The sequence below is a fragment of the Aethalodelphis obliquidens genome, unplaced genomic scaffold (assembly GCF_003676395.1).
Source record: "Aethalodelphis obliquidens isolate GAN/ISIS:26980383/991018 unplaced genomic scaffold, ASM367639v1 scaffold7, whole genome shotgun sequence".
In the NCBI taxonomy this organism is placed as follows: domain Eukaryota; kingdom Metazoa; phylum Chordata; class Mammalia; order Artiodactyla; family Delphinidae; genus Aethalodelphis; species Aethalodelphis obliquidens.
In genome coordinates this window covers 55,306,664-55,332,003 of record NW_020837951.1, presented here as the reverse complement: position 1 = coordinate 55,332,003, position 25,340 = coordinate 55,306,664, and the positions used below count along the sequence as shown (strand labels likewise).

General features: G+C 37.9%; 1 protein-coding gene across 8 annotated transcripts in view; it reads left to right on the top strand.

The window, feature by feature from the left end:
• PLGRKT (plasminogen receptor with a C-terminal lysine) overlaps positions 1-25,005 on the top strand; it is a 61,428-nt gene extending 36,423 nt beyond the window's left edge. For 7 of the 8 annotated variants that reach the window (XM_027105819.1, XM_027105823.1, XM_027105817.1 and 4 more), the window contains 3 exons: positions 20,350-20,480; positions 21,053-21,162; positions 24,604-25,005. In XM_027105819.1, the coding sequence (XP_026961620.1) occupies positions 20,350-20,480; positions 21,053-21,162; positions 24,604-24,725 (363 nt within the window). In that variant the 3' untranslated portion in view covers positions 24,726-25,005. Of the gene's footprint in view, positions 1-19,728; positions 19,992-20,349; positions 20,481-21,052; positions 21,163-24,603 lie in introns of those variants that run through there. The other variant, XM_027105824.1, reaches the window with a different exon arrangement.
• Positions 25,006-25,340: the final 335 nt, after the last annotated feature.

The window sequence follows — 25,340 nt, the reverse complement described above, 5'->3', positions numbered from 1 at the left end:
CAATTGCGATTGCTTCAAAGAAAGTAATCTTATTTTGATTTAGCACAAATCAAAATCATATTGCTTCATCCAGAGTTTACGCAAATCAATGATTTTAGATAAAGTTAATGATGCTTTACGCACACACAAACATTTAACCATCTGAGACAAATTTAAGGTCTTTTGTGGCCAACATCAGCTCAGCAAATTATTTTTCTGGCTATTAGGATATGCTATATATCCTTCAATTGCTGTTCCTAGAAAATCTTGCTACTTTGGTATTTAGGGTAAAGAGACTTAGTAGTGTAAAAGAACAAATGTCCCTTTGTTACAATTTTTCTGACAGTTGAGCATTACATTAGTCAATAGATTTTTTAAGTCATTTTATATTTGGAAGACATTTAAAAATTCCTCCCTGAAAATATTCCCACTTAACATGAGATGTGGAAGGCAGCAGAGATGTAGATCTGACTGGCTATCATCATCCTTTGTTTCCTACACCCTGGGCTGCCTTTTTACAAATATTATCTCTAAGTCTCACAATAACCTTGCAAGGGAGGTATTACTGGTTGCATTTTACAGGTTGAGGAAACTGCGGTGTAGAGTTCCATGCTTGAGATCAGATAACTAGTAACCAAAGGAGGCTGATAATCTGGTCTCTCTGGCTCCAGAGCCACAGACCCCAACTTGATTTGGTGAATCATGTAATGCCACAGAGAATAAACATTGTAGAGTAAAGGTGAGAATGATGTAATAGTATTCACATTGTGCCCTTGGACCCTGTGGGGATACAGCCCAGGCAAGAAGGGTCTCCAGGCTCCACAGCCTGCTTCTTTGACCCTCTCTGCCTGACACCACTCTGTTTGGCCTCTCCTGTGATTTTTCAGATTCTGAAATTGGTCCAACATCAGGCTGCCTTAATTCTGTCAACATGTTCAGGTCTACCCCTGGCAATCCATGGTTTTACAGGATAATTTTACTTGGAGAAAGGCAAGCAAAATATAATCAAGGACTTAACTACGTACGAGTGGGCAACTGCTGGGATTCTAAACAAAAACACCCCCCAGCCTGAGTCAAATGAAGGCAGGCACCAGGATTTCAGAACCTTCTAGACAGCTTGCATTGGGTCCCCTGATTCCACTGGGTTTTGACAATGAATATCTGACCCAAAAGATTCCTTCTTAGTGCTACTGGCCACACTACAACAGCTTTCCTGGTTGTTTACATTTCAGACCCCTGAAAACTTCACCCTTGCTCCTTTCTCCTCCTTGATATTTCTCCTTGGCATTTCAGTTTTCCAGATGTACATTCTGGCTGGGAGTTCCCATGGGCTCTGTCCCTCAGGGAAGGTCAGTCCTACTTACTGTGAAGCTAGTCTCTCCACTTCATCTTCATAATGGCTTTGGATCACCTAGGAGAACACCATCTTATCCTGGAGTATGTGCCAGGATATCTTCGCTCCAAGAGCCAGAAGCAAACTCCCATCACCTTCTATTTTCTTCCTGGGCTCACCTCGAGTCACCCACTAATTTTCTATCTTTTTCAGAGAGCTTCCAGAGAGCAGCTCAAAGCAGAGATGATGGGCACATCTAGGACTAAGCAATCAGAGTTCTCCTTGATCAGTTTACCCTCTCTGCCCACCTCTCTGGGTTCTCTTTGATGACTCATGACTCAGGTGTTGTCAGAGGAAATTGAAAGTCTTCCTGAAGTCTTTTTTTTTTGTGGTACGTGGGCCTCTCACTGCTGTAGCCTCTCCCGTTGCGAAGCACAGGCTCCGGACGCGCAGGCTCAGCGGCCATGGCTCACGGGCCCAGCCACTCCGCGGCATGTGGGATCTTCCCGGACCGGGGCACGAACCCATGTCCCTTGCATCGGCAGGCAGACTCTCAACCACTGCGCCACCAGGGAAGCCCTTCCTGAAGTCTTTTGATCACCCCCTCAAAGCACATGTCATTTTACACAGAATGAGAAAGAAAACTATCCCACTGACAGCTAGGAGCTGACCTGGCACTATCAGCTAGTCCATGGTGTTCTCCTGTGGAACATAAGTAGTTTCACAGATCACCACCATCAGGCAAGACCACTCTGTAATTATGTCAGGAAACAGGCAAAGATATGAACATTGTCCAAACTGCAGAATGGCCAAGTATGCCCCCACTCTGACTAATATGAGTGCTACTGCATCTTTACTATTTACCACTTAGATCTGCTTGGTTCCTCTCACCTTCTCGATAAGAAGACTTAAGATCTCCAATCATGGAATTACTCCCACTTCCTGGCAGCACCCCATCCAAATGATCTTTGAACCTCCGCCAAATCACTTGACATAAGTCCAGATGGTATAAATCTTTTTCTAATACCTTCTCACTGAGACTCCCCACAGTTCCCCATAGTATGTGTCTTCTTTACTGCAACAAGTCCATGAATCCCACTTTTTTTGACTATAGGTATGTTCCTGGTATTCTTTAGCTGGAGGACATTGATATCACTATGATAATGTGATAAATGTCTACTGTTTATTTAGCGCTTACTTTGTGCCAAGGTCTGTTCTAAGCTTTTTGTATATATTAATACCTGTAATCCTTGTTACACATCATGGAATGGGCATGATAATTAGTCCCATCTTGTTGATGAGGAAACTGAAGCACGGGGAGTTTGTATACGTGGTAGTCCTGTTTCCCTGAAGCAGGATATTCCCTCATGAGTTTGGGCAGTCTTTAAACTACAGAACAGGCCAAGAAAACACTTCATTTCTCTATGATCTGTAGGACCGAGGTGACTGAAGGCTAGGCTAGTTCCCTAGGGCTGTTCCAAATGGGGAGAAGATCCTTTCCACTTGCCCATCTTAAGCCAAAACCTCAAGGGCCAAGGGGAAAGAGTAGAAGCGTGAGCTCATTTCTGAAGAACTTTTATTTTCTTCACTGCAAAACATGATCTCCTGCCAAGAACAATGATTTGATATATATAGGTTTTAATGTATATTCTCCATGATATTCTCCATATAGCCTATGATATTTGAACACTTAACTATGTGACAGGCATAGTTTCAGATGTTTACTAGTCAACATAATTAATATCTCAGTCCTCATCACACTCAATTTCTCAGCAACTCTTGACACAATTGACCATTGATGACTCCCTCCTTGAAACACATTCTTCAGTTCCTTTCTGGGAAAACACACCTCTTAGTTCTCTTCCTACTTCCCTGACCACACCAGCTCAGTCCCCTTTGCCTCCTCTTCTCCCTGACTCCTGCATATTTCTGGAGTGGCCTTGGCTCAGATCACATTTGTCTTCTCTTCTCCATCTATACTCACTTCCTAGGGGAGCTCATCTAGTCTCATAATTTCAAATACCACGTATATAACTGATGACTTCAAATTTCTATTGCTAGCCGAGACTTTGGCTGTGACTACAGACTGCAGACTTGACATATCCATCTGGATATCCACAAACATCTCAAACTAACATATGCAAACCACAATTCCTCATTCTCACCCATTCTGACCCCATTCTTATCCATCAAATCTGCTCATCATCCTGCAGGCTTCTCCATCTCCATAAGTGGCACCAACATGCTGTGGTCAGGCTACAAACCTGGGATCGCCTCTTACTCTTCCCTTTTTCTCACATCCCTTTATCAAGTCCATCAGAAAATGATTTTCAGCTCTAAATTCTAAACATATCCAGAATCCAACCACTTACCACCTTCACTGCTGTCACTCTACTCCATACCCCCCTTTTGCTTGGATTAGTGCTACAGCCTCCCAGCTGCTTTTGCAGTTTTTACACTTGCTCCCCTACAACTTCTTATTTTCTTGAAGTGCACAAATCTTGTGTGCAGAGCTCAGTGAATTTCTACATATGTTTATACGCATATAATTACCATCCAGATCAATATATAGAATATTTCCAGCCCAGGAAGCTTCCTCCTGCCTCTCCCACTGCTAAAAGCAACCACTATCCAGACCTCTGCAGCCATTAATTAGTTTTGCCTTTTTAATGCTTCATATATATGGGATCATACAGTATGTACTCTTTTTCATTTTTTTTAAAATTCATGTCTGTAAGATTTATCCACATTGTTAGTTGTAGCAGTAATTCATTCTTTTTCCATGCTTTGTAGTATTCCATTATATGAATATACCATAATTTATGTATTCATCCTACTGTTGATGGATATTTAGATTGATTCCAGTTTGGGTCTGTTATGAATATTGCTGCTTTGAGTGGTAAACATATGTGCTTATGTCTCTTGGGTACATCATATTCTTCAAAGTCAGACTGATCCGTTAAAATGTCATATCACACAGCTTCTTGCTCAAAGCCCTCCAGCAGCTTCCCATCTTCCTCACAGTTTTTTACTGAAGTTCCAGCAAAGGCCTACAAGACTTGTTTCAAATATGGTCCACTTTTTAAAAGCATCAACACTGGAGCTTGTTAGAAATACAGAACCATGTGTCCCTCCTTGTCCTACTGAATCAGAATCTGCTTTTAATATATCCCCCAGGTGATTCACATGCATGTCTGAGAAGCACTGCCCTTGGTGATGTAGCCCTTTGCCATCACCTCTCTGACCTCATCATCTACCACTTTCCCCCTTGCTCATTCCTCTGTTGCTACACCGGTTACTTTGCTGTTCCTTAGATACCCCAGACATGCTTATCATTGAGAGGTTGTGTGAGCAGGACCTGGTCAGCAGTTTCTTCTCCTGACCCAGTTGTTGGCTTACCATGTGACCTTAATTTCACAGTATGGTAGCTAACTTCTTTTTACCCATAAAGAATGAACCCAGAGTATAATTATAGGTGAAGGACATGGGAAGACTAAGATTAAGCAGTGGTGATGGGGGAAAGGGAAGAAACAGATGTCAGGAAAAAAAATACATATATATGGGGATATATGTATATGTATAGCTGATTCACTTTGTTATAAAGCAGAAAGTAACACACTATTGTAAAGCAATTATACTCCAGTAAAGATGTTAAAAAAAAGGCAAAAAAATACATATATAGCCATGCATGTATATATACATACATATGTGTATATATATATATATATATATATATATATATATTAGGCTGAAAGATTTTTCCACATCAGAATATATAGCTGCATAGGAATAATGATGATGATGATAAGAAGAACAGAAAAAACAACTAGTTTTTATTAACTATTGACTCAGCCTGAAAGTGGAAGTGCTAGATCAAGGGGTAGGTGCATTTAAAATAGATGTTTCCAAATTCAACCATAGGGTTGTATTATTTCTACATGCTATTCTCCTTAATAATGTAGTCCTCAAGACAACCCCATGAGGTAGTTACTATTATTTTCTATATTTTACAGATGAAGAAACTGAGGTACAGAGAGATTAAGTGACTTGCCCAAGGACACAGTGTTAATAAGTGGTGGCATCAGACTCAAATGCAGGCAGTCTGATTGCAAGGCCCACACTCTTAACCCCTTCACTGTGCCTCTCTCGTGTAACCATCACTACCATCCAACTCTAAGAACATTTTCATCTTTCCCAACTGAAACTCTGTAGGCATCAAACACTAACTCTCCACTCCCCTCTCTCCCCAACCCCTGGCATGCATCATTCTACTTTCTGTCTTTATGAATTTGACTCCTATAGGTACCTCATATTAGTAGAATTATATAATATTTGTTATTTCATGATCTGCTTATTTCAACTGGCACAATGTCCTTGAGTTTCTTCCATGTTGGAGCACGTGTTAGAATTTTCTTCCTTTTTAAAGCCGAATAATATTCCATGTATATGTCACATTTTATTTATTTGTTCACCTGTTGGTGGCCATTTGAGTTGCTTCTACTTTTGGGGTATTGGGAATAATACTGCAATGAACATGGGTGTATAAGTGTCTACTCGAGTCCCTGCTTCCATTGCTTTTGGGTATACACTCAGAAGTGGAATTACTGGATCATATGGTAATTCTGTAATTTTTTTTAAGGAATTGCCATGTCATTTTCCATAGCAGCTGCACCACTGTACATTCCCACCAGCAACGTACAAGGGTTCCAGTTTTTCCATATCTTTGCCCCGGGCCAATACTTGTTATTTTCTGTTGTTGTTGTTCATAATAGCCATCCTAATAGGTGTGAATTTTTTTATTTTTCATGTATAAAATCTGTTAATCTTTTCCTTCATGTTTCCTGTTTTTCTTGGAAAGGTCTTTGACTTCCTAAGGTTATACAAGCAGTCTCCAAATTTTCCTTATAATATATTTATCACTTCATTTGGTACATTCAGGGCTTTGATTCACCTGGAATTAATTTTCTATTTGATTTAAGATAGGGAGTACTAACTGTCTTCTTCCAGACTGAAGAGTCAATGATGCAAGTGTCATTCCTGATAGTTCGTGCCTTTCCCTTTCTACCACTCTGACTTTCCTGTGGCTCCCCTGCCCCCCAACCGAGGGCCAATACTGAGCCACTATTGTTTTTAATACTTCCTATCTTCGCTTGCTTATCAATGCTATCAAATTAGGCTTACTTTTATCACAAGAAAGTGAGTGTGAATAAACAGCCCATAATAAAAAATCTACCTCCTTCTTATGAAAATAAAACATTCAGGAGGATTATAAAAGAAAATCTTATGGCTGTTATCATTTGCCTTGTATATTGAGGTGCCCCTATGTTGGGTACATATATATTTACAACTGTTATATCTTCTTGGATTGATCCCTTGATCATTATGTAGTGTCTTTCTTTGTCTCTTGTAACAGCCTTTATTTTAAAGTCTGTTTTGTCTGATATGAGTATTGCGTCTCCAGCTTTCTTTTGATTTCCATTTGCATGGAATACCTTTATCCATCCTCTCACTTTCAGTCTGTATGTGTCCCTAGATCTGAAGTGGGTCTCTTGTAGATAGCATATGTACCAGTCTTGTTTTTGTATCCATCCAGCCAGTCTGTGTCTTTTGGTTGGAGCATTTAATCCATTTACATTTAAAGTAATTATTGATATGTATGTTCTTACTGTCATCTTTTTAATTGTTTTGGATTTGTTTTTGTAGGTCTTTTTTCTTCCCTTCCTCTTTGTTCCCTTCTCTTGTGATTTGATGACTATCTTTAGTGTTGTGTTTCAGTTGCTTTTTCTTTTTTGTTGTGTATCTATTGTAGATTTTTGGTTTGTGGTTACCATGAGGTTTTGATATAGCAGTCTATATATATACAAGATTGTTTTAAGTTGCTGTTCTTTTAATATCAAATGCATTTCCAATATCCTGCATTTGTGCTCTCCTCTTCTCACGATTGCTCCTATTGATATCATATTTGTGTGTGGATGATTTCCTACCTTTACTGTATGTTTGTCTTTACTGGTGAGCTTTCCCATTCATAAGTTTCTTGTTTTCTATTTGTTGCCTTTTCTTTTTTGCGTTGAGAAATTCCTTTAGCATTTGTTGTAAATCTGGTTTGGTGGTGCTGAATTCTCTTAGCTTTTGCTTGTCTATAAAGGTTTTGATTTCTCATTCGAATCTGAATGAGACCCTTGCTGGGTAGAGTATACTTGGTTGTACATTTTTCCCTTTCATCACCTTAAATATATTGTTCCACTCCCTTCTGGCCTATAGAGTTTCTGCTGAAAAATCAGCTGATAACCTTATGGGGAGGGATTTCCTTGTATGTTATTTGTTGCTTTTCCCTTGTGGCTTTTAATATTTTCTCTTTGTCTTTAATTTTTTTCAATTTGATTAATATGTGTCTCAGAAATGTAGATCGTGGAACAGTATAGAAAGCTCAGAAATAAACCCATGCACCTATGGTCAATTAATCTACAACAAAGGAGTCAAGAATATACAATGGAGAAAAAACAGTCTCTTCAATAAGCAGTGCTGAGAAAACTAGACAGCTACATGTAAAAAGAATGAAATTAGAACATTCTCTAACACCATACACAAAAATAAACTCAAAATGGATTGAAGACCTAAACGTAAGACTGGATACTATAAAACTCTTACAGGAAAATATAGGCAGAACATTCTTTGACATAAATTACAGAAATATCTTTTTTGATCCACTTCCTAGAGTAATGAAAATAAAAACAAAAATAAACAAATGGGACCTAATTAAACTTAAAAGCTTTTGCACAGCAATGGAAACCGTAAACAAAATGAAAAGACAACCCACAGAATGGGAGAAAATACTTGCAAACGATGTGACTGACAAGGGATTAATCTCCAAAATATACAAACATTTCATGCAGCTCAATATCAAAATAACAACTCAGTCAAGAAATGGGCAGGTCTAAAGAGGCATTTCTCCAAAGAAGACATACAGATGGCCAAAAAGCACATGAAAAGATTCACTACATCGCTAATTATTAGAGAAATGCAAATCAAAACTACAGAATGGCCATCATTAAAAAGTCTACAAACAATAAATGCTAGAGAGGGTGTGGAGAAAAGGGAACCCTCTTGCACTGTTGGTGGGAATGTAAATTGGTACAGCCACTATGGAGAACAGTATGGAGGTTCCTTAAAAAACTACAAATAGAACTACCATATGACCCAGCAATCCCACTACTGGGCATATACCCTGAGAAAACCAAAATTCAAAAAGAGTCATGTACCAAAATGTTCATTGCAGCTCTATTTACAATAGCCTGGAGATGGAAACAACCTAAGTGCCCATCATCGGATGAATGGATAAAGAAGATGTGGCACATATATACAATGGAATATTACTCAGCCATAAAAAGAAACGAAATTGAGCTATTTGTAATGAGGTGGATAGACCTAGAGTCTGTCATACAGAGTGAAGTAAGTCAGAAAGAAAAAGACAAATACCATATGCTAACACATATATATGGAATTTAAGAAAAAAAATGTCATGAAGAACCTAGGGGTAAGACAGGAATAAAGACACAGACCTACTGGAGAACGGACTTGAGGATATGGGGAGGGGGAAGGGTGAGCTGTGACAGGGCGAGAGAGAGTCATGGGCACATACACACTAACAAACGTAAGGTAGATAGCTAGTGGGAAGCAGCCGCATGGCACAGGGATATCGGCTTGGTGCTTTGTGACCGCCTGGAGGGGTGGGATAGGGAGGGTGGGAGGGAGGGAGACGCAAGAGGGAAGAGATATGGGAACATATGTATATGTATAACTGATTCACTTTGTTATAAAGCAGAAACTAACACACCATTGTAAAGCAATTATACCCCAATAAAGATGTTAAAAAAAAAAAAAGTCTACAAACAATAAATGCTAGAGAGGGTGTGGAGAAAAGGGAACCCTCTTGCACTGTTGGTCAGAATGTAAATTGGTACAGCCACTATGGAGAACAGTATGGAGGTTCCTTAAAAAACTAAACATAGAGGTACCATATTATCCAGCAATCCCACTCCTGGGCATATATTCAAAAAAGATACATGCACTCCAATATTCATTGTAGCACTATTTACAATAGTCAAGACATTGAAGCGACCTAAATGTCCCTCAACAGAGGAATGGATAAAGAAGATGTGGTACATATATACAATGGAATATTATTCAGCCACAAAGAAGAATGAAATAATGTCATTAACAGCAACATGGATGGACCCAGAGAAGTAAGTCAGACAGAAAAAGACAAATATCATATGATATTTGTCCATTTGTATGTGAAATCTAAAAAAATGATACAAACGAACTCGTTTACAAAATAGAAACAGACCCACAAACTTAGAAAACAAACTTATAGTTACCAAAGGGGAAAGGTGGTGAGGAGGGATAAATTAGAAGTTTGGGATTAACATATATACACTACTATATATAAAATAGATAATCAACAAGGACCTGTTGTATAGCACAGGGAAGTCAACTCAATATTCTGTAATAACCTAAATGGGAAAAGAATCTGAAAATATATATATATATGACACTGAATCATTTTGCTGTACATCTGAAACTAACACAACATTGTAAATCAATTATACTCCAAAATAAAATAAAAAATTTAAAAAGCCACTAAAAAAAATTTATGTTTACAAAAAGCCTGTGTGAAAACGTTTATAGCACAAAAAAACTTATGACATAAAACTCTAATTACATTTATGTTTATTTCTCAGTTTGACTTCTCTCTCCCTATCTGTGGCTATTTAGTTTAGGTTTTTATTTAGCATTGTATTTGAAAAGAAATGAGTGTCACTACAGGGATTAAACAGCAGCAAATCTAAGACTTATTGGTCTTCACTGGGTCAGGCTCACCTTTCTGCAGAACTCTGAGATCCATACAAATCAGAACAGGACAACATGTAAAAATAACATGTTTTTCCATTTCAGGAATTAATGATTATTTTCTTATAATAGTGAGATGATATTTTATTTTTAAATTCATGTGAACATGAATTATCAGAAGTATCTTTTCCCAGAAATGGATAACTAAATAATGAATTCTTTCCACAATCTACTTTTGTTTTCATATTGAAATCAGGTTTAAATAAATTTCTAATTTAAAGGCTTGCCTAAAATTAATTAGAATTGGAAATGACTTGCCCCACAAATTCTTCCCATTAACAATTATTATATCACTAGGTTAATCTTCCGGTGTTAACTGGATTCTGATTTTAGCTGCTGTATAAATGTATTTTCCTCTAAATAAAAGAATCTCTAGATTAACAGCCATCTAAGCTGAGCTCCCAAAATAGCTTGCAAAACTGGTGGTGAGCCAACATTTGAGCAATTTTTTAAAGTAAGATGGATCAGCTCAGCTCACCCTTTTAACCAAAAATTTGCTGTGGTATATATTGCACCTCTTTAGGGCAAATAAGGTCTAATACCCAGGGAGGGTGATATGAGTATTAGGGATAGGAATGCTTGAAGAGAAAATAGAAACATTTACAGAGAAAAAAACAATATCCTCCCCGCCTCTTGACATTGCAAGGAAAATTTTGGTGGTGTGTTTTAGTATGAAAATAGAAAATGTATGGAATATAAAGCTTAAAACTAATTATTTATGAAAAGGACTATATATATAATGCTAAAATGTTTTTTCTTCTCTCTTTGATAAATATAAAGATGGAATATATTATTATAAAATGATTTATAAAGTCTTTGCATCTGAATAGAGTTATTCCTTACCAAGTGGCTCAGATGTTTCTGAACAGTTCTTGAGAGCGGAACATGAAAAACCTCACTAAGACACAGGAATAATTGTGTGGTCAGGCAGCTATATCACCACAAAGCATCATCATTTTTGTTAATGATTTAAAATAAACGCATGCTGTTACTTACTGATGCTGAAAGGCTACTCTGTCCCACTTCCATTTTTTAAACATCTTTATTGAGTAATTCACATACTCTAAAACTGTAGGGGTACACGTTGTGTGGGTACAATTCAATGATTTTTAGTATTTTTATAGAGTTGTACAACCATCACCATAATCCAGTTTTAGAACATTTCCATCATCCCCAAAAGTTCACTTGTGCTCAAGTATAGTAAATCTTTGATCCCAACTCCAGACCCAGGAAATCATTAATCTACTTTTTGTCTCCATAGATTTGCCTTTTCTGGACATTTCACAGAAGTGGAATCATACAATTTGTGGTCTTTTGTGTCTGGCTTCTTTCCTTAGCATAATATTTTTGGGGTTCATCCATGTTGTGGGATGTTTCTCCTCCAAGGGACTTTTCAAATCAGTTTGTCAAGCAAATTTTTAAAAAATTCCTGTCAACCAGGTGGAAAGTCCTTTGTTCAACAATGCTTTTAATCCCTCTTATTTCTTGCTTTGGCTTCCTCATCTTCTGAAGCATTTTAGAATTATTTTATATTACTTATGTATGTAAGAAAAGCACATCAAAGTACAGAAATACTTTTTTATTGGATTAAAAAGAACCTCTAGGGGCTTCCCTGGTGGCGCAGTGGTTGAGAGTCCGCCTGCCAATGCAGGGGACACGGGTTCATGCCCCGGTCCGGGAAGATCCCACATGCTGCGGAGCGGCTGGGCCCGTGAGCCATGGCCGCTGAGCCTGCGCATCCGGAGCCTGTGCTCCGCAACGGGAGAGGCCACAGCAGTGAGAGGCCCGCGTACCAAAAAAAAAAAAAAACCTCTAGTTTTGGGGATTCCATGGATACTGAAATGTAGGGTCAGAAGCACACACAACTCATTGAGAAGATAGAAGTGAAACTAATTAAAGAATGTTCTACATGGTCACAGTTGTATTCATTGGGGTTTAGTTTTGTCTTTTTGTTTTACTTCTCTTTTGCCTTGGCTTGTATTCTGAAAATAAGTACTTTATTAATTTCCTGGCTATTATTATAAAAGGTGTTAAGTAGTATTACTAAGAAGTAAAAGAAACACCCAGGATGTACGAGAGCTACAGGCACTGGCAAGTTACTTAATCATTCTTACCACCAGTTTTCTCATCTGGAAAAATGGGATATTAGTGACACCTGCCAAACATACTGTTATAAAGAGTAAATGACTCAATAACCATTAGCCTTTAAGGATACTATGTTCATTTCTGTGGAAACTTTGTCTTTTTCTCCTGAAACGTATTTTTACCTCCCTAGGCTTCAAGATTTACAGAAGTGTATTTCTGATTGACACTATGTAGACTGCTGCTGCTTTTCCCATACAAGCCTGCTCTCCCTCAACAACTACAGGCATGTTAAAAAAAAGATGCTCTAATTCCTTTTTAGTCTGATAAAAAAACAAAAAATCCCACCAGGAAGGTACTGTTATTATCCCCACTTTACAGATGAGAAAACAGGCTGTTTAGACATGCCGTGACTCACCTAAGGTCACAAGGCCAGGAAGAGTCAGATAGAGCCACATTTGGAAAACTGCAGGAAGTCCACCTGACCAAAGCTGAGAAGGGCTACAGTAGAAAATGAGGTGAGGCACAGATCTGGTCCAGAGGGCTCAGAAAGCTGAGTAGAGCATTTATACATGATGTAGCAGAAAACAGAAGTTTCAGAAGTTTTTGAGCAGGGGAATGACAGGAGCAGAACCTTTTATTTAATTTAAAATATTTTAAAATAATCTTGCAACCTTACGTCTATTTTCGAGGCAAATAATAGCAGCTAACTTTTATTGAATCTTTATTAAAGCTCTGCTCTAAGACCTTAACATGTATTTGCTCATTTAATCCTTACAACAACCTTTTAAGGTAGGCATTGTCATTTGCCCCGTTTTACAGATAAGAAAACTGAGGCACAGAGAGATGCAAGAACTTGCCAGAAGCTACACAGCTTGCAAGTGGTGGAGCCAGGCTTCAGTTTCAGGCAGTCTGGCTCCAGTGTCCATAGTATTAACTTCTGGGCCACAGTGCTTTTTTGTTAATAGATCTATACCACAGGCTAGACATATAAGGATAACATGGGGCCATTGCAGTACCCAAAGTCTAAGGTGATAGGGATTTGGATTTCAGGGGAGGCAGCAAGAATGGAGAAAAGGGGAGATTTCAGAGAAAAAGCAGGTGGTAGAATTTCTGGACTAACTAGATACATGGGGAGTTAAGAAGAGTGAGTTGAAGATGGAAACCAAAGTTTTTATTCCTCTGGGAGAATCATGGAGCTTCTGAGGAGTACAAGGAGCTGGCAGGGGGGCTGGTCTGGAGGAACTAACAGTCACAGTGCAGGGAGTGCTGAATTCAGTGTAGTACCAGGAACACAAGTCAGCCAGCTGCAGCTGGCAGCATTGCTCAGTGAGTTGATGGGGCTCCGGATAGAGATGTGGGCATCTTCAGCAAAGAGAAACTTTGAAGTCAGAAAACAGGTGAACTGTCCTAGAAAGAGAGACGGAAGATAGTGAAGGAAAAAGGCTAGGTAACCATTGGGACAGGAGACAAGAGGAGAAAGCAAGACAAAGGGGCTAACACATTCCAATGCCTGCGGTGCAAAACTCCCTTTCAAATATGCCATCTTCTTTAGGAGAGCATCCCTGTAAGGTAACTATGTTGCTCCTAGAGATAGAGAAATTGGAGTCAAGACATTTAGGGGGCTTGTGCACAATCACATAGCAAGTTTGTGACAGAACTAGAATTTGAACCCAGTCCAAGTGACTCCAATGTCTGTCTCTTTCTATGAGCAAAAAGCTGTGGAAAGATGAACGTGCCTAGTCTGGGTAAGGATTGCTGGCTCTGGTCTAGGGGAAGACTGTCAGGACATGAAGCCCAAGAGGTAAATTGGAATAGGATTTTTAAAGGCCGTGTTATGTCTAGGAATTAAAGAACCAGTAAAATTTTTTAAGCAGGAAAGTAACATGAGATCGCTTTTGAGATAGGAATAGAAATGTAAATAAATATAGAGAGAGCCATATAAAAGATGGATTGGAGGGAGAAGAAACTAGGATAGAGACAGATTGGTGGTAATATAGTGCTTTTGTTGATGGGTAATGATGCTCTGAGCTGGAGCAGGTACAGCAGGAAGAAGGCTGGATTTAGAGGTGTGCAGAGACATCTAGGTAAGACTTGGCTGTCTATCTCCCCGTGGAGATGCTCAGAAGACAGTTGGAAACACAATATACCACTGAAAAGAGCTCCAGGGTAGAGATTTAGAATTCAGATGTCATCAGCAAGAAGTGGTAGCTGGATCCTGGAAAGTGATAATATCACCAGGAGCTGAGAAGACCAAGAGGAGATGGATGAGAAAAAAATTCTAGGGGAAAGTAAACAAATAAAGGATTTGAAGGACCTTCTCTGGAAAAGGTTCTAGTACCTCTGTGTTTTTAGGAGTTGCCTTTCCCCTTTGTATTTCATTTATGGAAGGGGAGCAGGTCTTGACTTTTCAGAACCTCCTTAGCTTCCTGTTCTGCCCTCACCTTGAGCACAGACACTAGTTTCCTTATAGAGCCACGGGCTGGCCTTGTTCTCTCCCAGGGCCCTTGGCCTGAGCCCCAAACACACGCTTGCACAACAGCGTAGGAGAGGCCACATCTCAAGAAATGTTTAGAAATCAAGTCTCCAGGCCATGGTCATTATTTGGATGTGGTGGCTGCCCCCAGTTCTCTGAGAAATTAGATATGACAACGAGGAGGAGGTCACAGGGGCCTTAGGAGGCTCACATTCAGAGAGTGCTGGTCACTGTAATCACTACAGGGATGGGGGCATAAAATCAGAGACAGTGTGTAGAGAGGCTCTTTTAAGGGGAATTAAACAGAGTAATTCAGGTCAGCCTGTACCCCCATAAATTTAGAGCTCATTACTCAGTGTCTTTTTAAAATTCTTGTATTAATTATAATAGAAGGCCAAAGGCTTTTCAGATGGTAACGACATACCCTGCCTGCTTTACTCCCATTTTCCACATTGACTTGATTACTGCCAGTGTACTGAGAGTAGACTGCAAGGTTGGGCCTTGGAACAGGCAGGCCTGGGTTTGAATCCTAGATCTGCCATTTGATAACTGAGGCCACAGGGAAAATCAGTCGAACTCTGATCCTCAGTTTCCTCAACTGTAAACTGAGTCAATACATCCTCTGCTCAGCTTCCATTCCATCCAACTCCCTTATGGCAACAGAGGCTGGAAAGCCAGAGGCAGATTTCTCAGACTCTTGCAGCTGGGTTTCACATCTGACATGGTTCTGCCATCTAGGCACACCTGAAGGAAACCTGGGAGGTGGACATGGGCAGTATAAAGCTTCTAGAAGATGTTGGATCTTCTTGTAATCACTGTAGTGGAGCTGACATTTGGGAATGTGGAGGTGGAATTTCAGTATTTGGTTCTGAGCATCTATGACAGAAGGCAGTAGCTGTGGGGTTCCCATAGGAGAGTCCCCTGTTCTGGCTGAGCATTTCTCCCTGCTATGTTATTCCTGATAGTATAGGACACAAACTAACTTCCATGGCTCCCCTAGAAATTCTTAACCTGCCAAATACCTTGCAATAAGTCCCATTCTGTTTAAATTACTAATTGGAGTGGATTCCATTATCTTTAACTCATAGACCAGCCTCATAGGGTTTTGCAGGAAAGTCAATATATGTAAATTAAGTACAGTGCTTAGCACCTGGTGAACCACATTATTATTTCTATCAGTGTATCAGCTGCCACAATAAAGTAGAAGTAAGCATCTTACACTACCTTAATGATTTTCTAATTTTATTTTTGAAGCATATTTTGTTTCTAAGATTTTTTGTTCTAAGTATTATAGAATAGAGGTCTTAGCTTTGTGCACAGCTAGGATTGACATAGAGGAACGTTAATTATCAAAGTAAGAAATATGTACTCTTTAAAATGAGGAAATCCAGGATAAAAGAAAATATGCTTATTATCATTTTTTACTTAAGTTCTGGAATTGTCTTCAACTTCAGTTAATAGCATTTATAATGTACCAGACACTGTTAGCAGCTATGTCTTTACAGAATTTTAGGTAACGGACGAGAACGTCATTGATCTTTCGTTCTTTCCCAGGCTCTACTCATCTTGTCAGCATCTTCTGATCTTGCTGGAGAAAGTCCATATATTTTAGAATCCATAAGTAATATAAAGGGCTTTTGCTAAACTGGAATTCTTAGTTTTTACATAGGGTGACCTTATTGTTTACAAACATCTGAGAATAAGAGTGGATTTAATTGTGTTGTAATCTTTATTGGAAGGTATGTAACAAGATGCTGTAACCAAAGCTTTTAAGCTTCTGAATAATACTTCAATGTTTTTATTTTCATAAGTCATTGATTAAACAATGGACTTATTTTTAAATCTATTTATTTATTTATCTATTTTTGGCTGTGTTGGGTCCTCGTCTCTGGGCGAGGGCTTTCTCTAGTTGCGGCGAGCTGGGGCCACTCTTCATCGCAGTGCGCAGGCCTCTCTTGTTGCGGAGCACAGGCTCCAGACACGCAGGCTCAGTAGTTGTGGCTCACGGGCCTACTTGCTCCGCAGCATGTGGGACCTTCCCAGACCAGGGTTCGAATCCGTGTCCCCTGCATTGGCAGGCAGACTCTCAACCACTGCGCCACCAGGGAAGCCCTGGATTTATTTTTAAAAAGCTTCAATTTGTTATTCATTTCTCGTTCCAGATTCTTCCCAAACTACTTACTGGATGTTGAACATTTAAAACATCTGTAGAGCAAGTTAAACTTAAATGCCACTTGTCACAGCTTTCATTATGGTTGCTTTATTTTAATGATCTTTATGGTTTGTTTACCTGAAATTCTGATTTTGCTTTTAGTTTAGAAGGTATCAATAATGTCTCTGTTAATTTAAAAAAGGCATAGACAAATATAAAATATTCATTTCTGATAAAACAAAATCTCTTTTGTGACAAAACATGCAGAATAGCTTTTTGGCATTGTCCAGTTAAGCAAATAAAAAGACATCTTTTCTATTACATGTGAATATATTATGCATAAGTTAAAAGACTGTTGGAAACTAAAAACACAGAAGTATACGGATTTTTTTCAAGGTTGGCCTAATTATTTCTCAAAAATAGGAAAGGCTCTAATTAATAAAAAATTAAAACTACAATGAAGATAATTTATAGGACAATGTCATTGCCTTTTTTGTGCTGTGAAAATGTTTTATGTGTCCGCATGAAATTTAATCATTTTAAGATTGTATTAAAGGGAAACGTATTAAATGGTCTGTGGATTTTTACATAGTTGCCCCTTCTGAGACTCAAAAGATTGACAAATTACTGAGGTCAGTAATTTTGTGGCTGCCCTTAATATTTTTTAAACAAAAAAATCTGAAGAGTTAAAATACACAAGAAAGAGTGGATGTAACAGTTTTATGAAGGTGGTCATAATGTGGTTTCTCCTACTATGAACAATGATTTTTTTTTAAAGAAACGCTATGATGATTTTTTAAATTAATTCATTTATTATTTACTTTTGGCTGCGTTGGGTTTTTGCTGCTGCGCGCAGGCTTTCTTTAGTTGCAGCGAGTGGGGGCTACTCTTGGTTGTGGTGCGCGGGCTTCGCATTGCGGTGGCTTCTCTTGTTGCAGAGCACGGGCTCTAGGTGTGTGAGCTTCAGGCTCTAGGCACGCAGGCTTCAGTAGTTGTGGCACGCGGGCTCAGTAGTTGTGGCTTGCGGGCTCTAGAGCACAGGCTCAGTAATTGTGGTGCACGGGCTTAGTTGCTCTGTGGCATGTGGGATCTTCCCGGACCTGGGATCGAACCCATGTCCCCTGCATTGGAAGGTGGATTCTTAACCGCTGCGCCCTGAACAATAATTTTTAATAAGCTAGCTCTCTTTTATTATATTCTCTTTAAAATTAATTGTGGCTCTGTAATTGTTAAACTAGTACCAGCTAAGCCTGTAAAATCATCTTAGTCTGAAGTCATAATGAGGAACATTTTAATTTCAAATTGTCCTATAAAGCAGTATCAAAAGTAACAGAGATAGGAAAATAATTATTATAAAAAGGTGTAAAATTCTTTTAAAATAGGATAAAGAATTTTATATTTATGATTTGGGTTAAAGACTGTTACAGAAACTTACTGTACATGTTCTCTTTTGCTCTTGTTATTAGCGTCAATATTTGGGGAAGAAGGGTGAAAATGAATGTACATTTAGTTAAATAATGCCTATTACTGGTAAATTAATAATTACATTAATGTAATTATCTCCTTATGGCTATTGAAAAAGTTTGGTGATAAAATTTATTAATTAATTTGAATTTTAAAATGTATTTGGACCTAGACCTGTGACTTTAAATACAATTTTATAAAGTATGTGGTCATTAATAAAGTTTTAATTGATAATTAGCATTATAGCTCAATGATGTCCTTCATCAGGATTTTTTGCCCATGAAAGAGAGGGTCTGCATGGATTTTTTTTCAACTCTAGACTTAGTTTATTGCAGATATAGTCTAGCTGATTTTCACAGTTTCTCTGATATATGGAGATGATTGCTTCTATTCTTATTGGTAGAGATTAGAGACCTAGAATATATAATAAAAATAAACTTAATAAAAAAATAAACTTAAATTTTAGAATAGTTTCAGATTAATAGATAAGTAAAGTTAGGGTATTCAGAGTTTCTGAATATCCTTAGTTTTTACCCAAGTGTCTATTATTGGGTTCCTGGGCCCTAGGCTTTGGTGACTCTCTGGTAAGCCACATGCTTTCAATTATCAGCTACCTTCTATGACCCTATCCAGGTTGACCTGGGAACCTTGCAGACTTTATCCACAACCCTTGGCAACTGAGGGAGACCGGGGTGGCCTCTCTCAGGCCTTCTTCTATAAGCCTAGATCTGCTCTGCAACCATTTCTGCTTTACTTTATATTCTTTTTTTTTTTTTTTTTTTTGCGGTACGTGGGCCTCTCACTGTTGTGGCCTCTCCAGTTGCGGAGCACAGGCTCCGGGCGCGCAGGCTCAGCGGCCATGGCTCACGGGCCCAGCCGCTCCGCGGCGTGTGGGATCTTCCCGGACCGGGGCACAAACCCGTGTCCCCTGCATCGGCAGGCGGACAGATGCCCCTTCCCAGAATTCTTGACAGGAGGCAGAACTACAAGTGCTCTCTGTCTGAGGATTCTCAAATTCGAAATCCATTACATCCCCTGGGGCTTCAACCTCCACGAGGGGTCACGGAGCCAAGCCCCATCTTTTTTCATAAAATCTCATTCTCCTCTTCCAGTCCCTTCCCACAGGAGAAAGAAGGCATGGAAGGAAAATTGAGTCACATTATTACTCATTCCTCTCACACTGTGGTTTATATGCTTGCTATCCTCTAGGCTTTGCTAATGATACACAGTGCCAAGATTTGAGAATTTAAAAAGAGCTCTTTTCTCTCTCAAGAATCTAACTCTTTCAAAATAATGGGCTTGGGCTTTCAGACTGTTGCTTCTCCTATGTATTTTCTAAAAAATCCATTCAGAAATACAGTCTCCTGTGTTCTGCGCTGTATCTGCTTTCTGTTCTAAGGCAGTGAAAGGCACTGACTAAAGTGGTGAAGGACTTGAGGCAACAAGAAAAATGTGGCAAAGAAAAATCTCTATTGATATCTCAAAATAATACCCCTCTACCATCATATTATGATGCAATATGGACCCAATACTTCAAATGAATTTCAGTGTGGAGTTGGATGGTTTTGGAAGACAAAATCATTTCAGTGCAAACGGTAATTAAGGCCAATAAAGTGTTTCTGTATTTAAAGGCACATAGATATTTTTCTCACATTTCATATAGTAAGCTGAACATATATTTTGGGCTTGGATAAACGTTCCAGACTACATGCATACAAGAGCTGAAGAAGAATATCATACTTATTCCATATATATTCCAGATTTCACTGCCAAGATTACAGTTGGGGATAGCAGTCCAGAAGGACTTTAGTCAAAGTCTCCTGAGATTAAAAAAAGAAAAGACATGAATTAAAGCTACTGAAGAAAGAAAATCCACTAGAAAAGCAGATTATTAACTCTGTGCTCGGATTCAAAAGATGAATAACCACACTTTGTCTTTTGTTTTGTCCTCAGCTGGAAAGGCAGCTAATGATGCAGAATGAAACGAGAGAAAGACAAATGGCTATGCAGATTGCTTGGTCTCGGGAATTCCTCAAATATTTTGGAACTTTTTTTGGCATTGCAGCCGTCTCTTTAACAGCTGGGTATATTTGCTACTTACTTTAAAATTTTCTTCTACTTCTTTTTGTCTCTGCCATGATCATATTATTAAGTTGGCCAAGACAGGACTTTGATCCAAATAGTACACGTATAGGCGAACAAAGTAACCCTGATAGCTTAGTCCTTGGCGGTAACTCTGTAGAACCAGGATAGTAATAGTTAATTCTTCCTTTAGTTTCTTAGATTTCTTCTGTACTTTTCTCCATTTTATAAGTAAGAGAGAGGACTGACTTTGCACCAAGACAGAAGGAAGTCTCTACAAATTCATCTCCACAGTCCCTAAGGGATAGATATCAATACTTAAATATTTTTAAAATGAGTAATCTGAGCCTCAACATCAAATAAAGATGAACAAATCATAGACCCTACCCAAGAACTGCAGAATCTGCTGAGGGATTATGGGTAAGCAAATCCTATTTCCATAGAAGAATTAAGTAACTTCTGAAATGGAGGATATTCTTCCCAAAAGCAGATAAATTATTTCCTTTCATCAAGTACAAAGATATTTATTTACAGGTTATTCCTTGATATTCATTCTTTTTTGTTCTTGAATCAGAGCAATTAAAAAGAAGAAGCCTGCCTTCCTCTTCCCTATCGTTCCATTAGGCTTTGTCCTTGCCTACCAGTATGACATGGGCTACGGGACCCTTATACAAAGAATGAAAGGTAAGTCTTTGATAAGTCTTAGACCAGAGTCTCAATTTCTGATTCATTTTCTGGTTCCAGGATCCACTCCTCACACCCCCTTGAATTATGAAAATTCTGACAAGACTCTCCCTGAGCTACCAATGACCGATATTTCTGCCCCCTCTCACATAGTGGTATGCTGGAGTCACCTCATACCAGCTCACAAGAACCAACCGTCAAATGTTCAGGAATTTTGTAAGCTGGTTGTTAAACACAGTCATTATTAAAAATTAAATTATATAAACTAACACAACATTGTAAATCAGCTATACGCCAATAAAATTTTTTTTAAATTATATAAACTTACAATTAAATAAATTACAGAAAATACATAATATTAAATTATATTAAAACACTAATAATCAGAACTTAGTTTCTAATTATTTTACAAATATCTGTACTCTTAAGTTATGTATATCTATTCTTTTAAGTTATGTATATCTACTGTATCTGTATGGTGGCAATGCAGATACAATATATAGACACAATAAAATACAGATACAACTCTGACTTCAGTGACATCCCATTGGTATGTCAGCTTGAAGGTGGTCATGGTGGGAGTATTTACACCATGGAAATCTACAAATACCAAATCAAGGCTTGACTTACTATTTTGTTGATTGTCTAGATCAGGGGCTGACAAACTATGGTCTGCAGGCTGGCCACCTATTTTTGAAAATAAAGTTTTATTGGAACACAGACATACCCATTCATTTCTGCTTTTCCATTTCCATGACAGAGCCGAGTCACTGCAACAGATATGCAAGTCCCCACAAGCCTAAAATATTTACTATCTGGCCCTTTAAGAAAGTCTGCCAACCCGTGGTCTAGACTTAAGAAAATGATGAAGAAAATGTTAATGATGTATATTAGTCTTAAAAGTGTGTTGTGTCCATATCCATTATGTTGTGAATAGCATAAAAAATTCAGGAAATGTCCTAATATTTAAAAACTGTTATCTGATTCAACAAAGTCCACAATATCACTGTTTCACTTTTGTCCTACTCATTAACGTAAATGAAAACACCGACCATCATTCATGTTGAAATTATACTTTCTCATCAACTGCTTAGGTGAGCTATGGATAAAAGAGTTCAGCAAAAATCAATAAAAACATTCTTTGAGGATCAATTTGCTATATAGAATTTATGATAAAGGGTACTGTACATGTTATTATCATTTATAAATTGTATGCTACATATATTTCATAGAAGTAAAATTTATAATAAACTTATGTACATAATAAACTTATATACATTTGTTTTTGTTCTGGAAAGCTGGTTGTTAAATTTTCACCAGTACCGTACTGTTCCCACTGAACTCTGGCTTTTATTGCCCTAGAAACTAGCACTGCTGCCACAGATGCCATTCCTGTCCCAAGAAGACAGAGTTTCCCGTTAGTCTAGGATATCCATGTCTTCCAAATTCCCACCACTACACACCTCTCATGAGGATCCCTATTTCCCTAATCCTCAAGCCTTCAACCCAGAGCATGCTGGAAACAGTGCTTTCCCAAGCCTTCATTTTTGCCATCCTGTTCTCTCCTGGGCTATAGGCACATCACTATCCCTGAGGCTCTGTGGGGACTGGTTTAGTATGGGAAAGGAGAAGGTGCAGGTATTGGGAGTAGGCAGTAGAACATTTCATGCACAGACTTAGGGAAATGGAGGAATTATATGTTCTTAAAAATTCCCATTTGAAAATAGAAGTACATTTTCCACATAGAAACTATGTTAAAATGTCCTTTGGGGTCAGACATTATTGGTATCATAGTTCAGCTATATTGTGGGCTAAACAGTGTTTTGCTGATGGCCTAGAAATTTATTTATAGCATATATTACTGTGGGAAAATGTATTCTGAGTTCTAAAACACTGATCTACAAATTAACTTTTGGAGTACAATTCCATTTTAAGCTGGAAACTAACTGTACAAAACTGATTTACTTATGTTAAAACTCATTTCAATAACCTGCTCAGGTTCATGTTACTCATTTGCTTAAGAATTCATTAGTCTGAGCTCAACTATGTCTCACTGTTTATAAGAACATTAGAGTTCTCAGTCCCTCATAAAAGTTAGTATGTAGTATTAAGAAATCTCAACTCTATTATACAGCATTCACTTGAATGTATTACTAATGGAGGGCAAATTTATTTTCTAGGAATATTTTGATTGTATAATTGGGAAGTAATTTTATAACAGGTCCATCAGAGTCTATAGAATATAAAAATGTAACTTCCAAGGAATGTTGTGGAAATTTCCTGTTTAAAAAAAATAAAATAAAACTTTAGAATCCACCAGGAAATTTACCATATTAAAAAGTTTAGTTTATAATATATAGCCCTGTTAACTAGAGATGACCCCAAGATATATACTTCCTGTTTAATTGACTTTATTATCAGCCATTCTGTAAACATATACTAAGAATCTGCCATATGGAAGGCACTCTCTCATGGAAACATCTAGTCTGTCCATCAATAGCCTGCCCAATTACATACAATTTTATAATGATTTTTACTTACTATTTAAGATTGAGAAAAAAAAATGTTTGCAGATTGTTAGAATGCTGTGATAATTTGCAAATTGTAGCCTGCCCTGTTGGGTTTGGAGTATAAATTAATTGTGCATTAAAAGAGGAATACTTCAAGAAAACAACTGCCTTTATTCCCAAGGAAAGTTTATGGAATGTCAACAACATATATTATAGTTTTTCAGAATTTCGCTAGTCTTCAACAATAAAAGTTGGCAAATGTCACTGTGCCCAAGAAATTACTAGCTATTATTTAAGAGGAATTGTTTATAAAAATGTGTATATGTGTGTGTATGTATGTATATATGGACTAAAGAACATTTAATATTATTTGGGGTATTTATAAGTAGTTTCAAGTCAAAGATTAGCTTTCCTGAAAAATTAGAGTTTTTTAGTAAACTTTATTTTCTTCTCACATCACTTATGATATAATAAGGGGCAACAAGAAGAACCATATGGGGTTTCACCACCCTGAACCCCTCCTAACACAACTAATAGTTATCCTAACACAACTAATAGTATTCTTTATAACTAAAGAATACCAAGTACTATTTTTTTTCCTTGAAGGAAAGTCAGGATGTTTTCATCCTGACTTTCCTTCAAGGAAAAAAAATAGTACTTGGTATTCTTTCTCTTCTACATTTTAAAATGCTGTCTTCTGTCAAAGTCTCTGGCATCTGATTTATCTCTTTATGAATCTTCAGAATTCATTACTGTGTTTCCTTTGGGAGGTCACTTCACTGGGGACAGTGGGTGAAATATGTAACTGTGAGATCTGGGGGCATGCCTCCACACAGTGTTACAGCATGTCAGTGGAACACAACAAGTAGGTCTTCTCACAAAATGCTGATGACCCCTTTGTCACCTTGCACATTTCTGTACTTTATTTAAGGTGAAGCCGAGAACATACTGGAAACAGAAAAGAGTAAGTTGCAGCTGCCAAAAGGAATGATCACTTTTGAAAACCTTGAAAAGGCAAGAAGGGAACAGAGTAAATTCTTCATAGACAAATGAAATCATGTTTACCCACCAAATCTCAAAATACAGAATTGTTGACTTGAATCATGGCCTTTACAATTTTTTAAATGCTTGAGATTTTGATATAATGGTTTTTATTTTAAAATAATAAAATTTAAGATGAACTTTGTTAAATTATTTTAAAATAAAATGTATAACATTCAACACAAAATCATGGAGGTACTCTACTTTCAGATTTCCTCTATATGTGTGTGTATCACAAACATCTAAATGTAAAATTAATAAACTATATTTTTTTGAGTTTCTGGAAGCAAAAGTTTTATTGTTCTCATTTCTCTGTTGCACACACTTGCCCCATCACAGTAATCTCCCACAGATACTGCTTTTATTTGGATTTCTCAATTGTGTCCTGTCTCCACATGATAGAAAACAACTAATATTAATGATTAACATGTATATTGCACTTGCTATGGCCATTGTCTGATTGTTTTGCACATATTCTTGTAATTATCCCAACAATCCAATGAGGCAGGCATCATTTTTTTTTAATAAATTTATTTATTTTTGGCTGCGTTGGGTCTTCATTGCTGTGCACGGACTTTCTCTAGTTGTGGTGAGCAGGGGCTACTCTTCGTTGTGGTGCATGGGCTT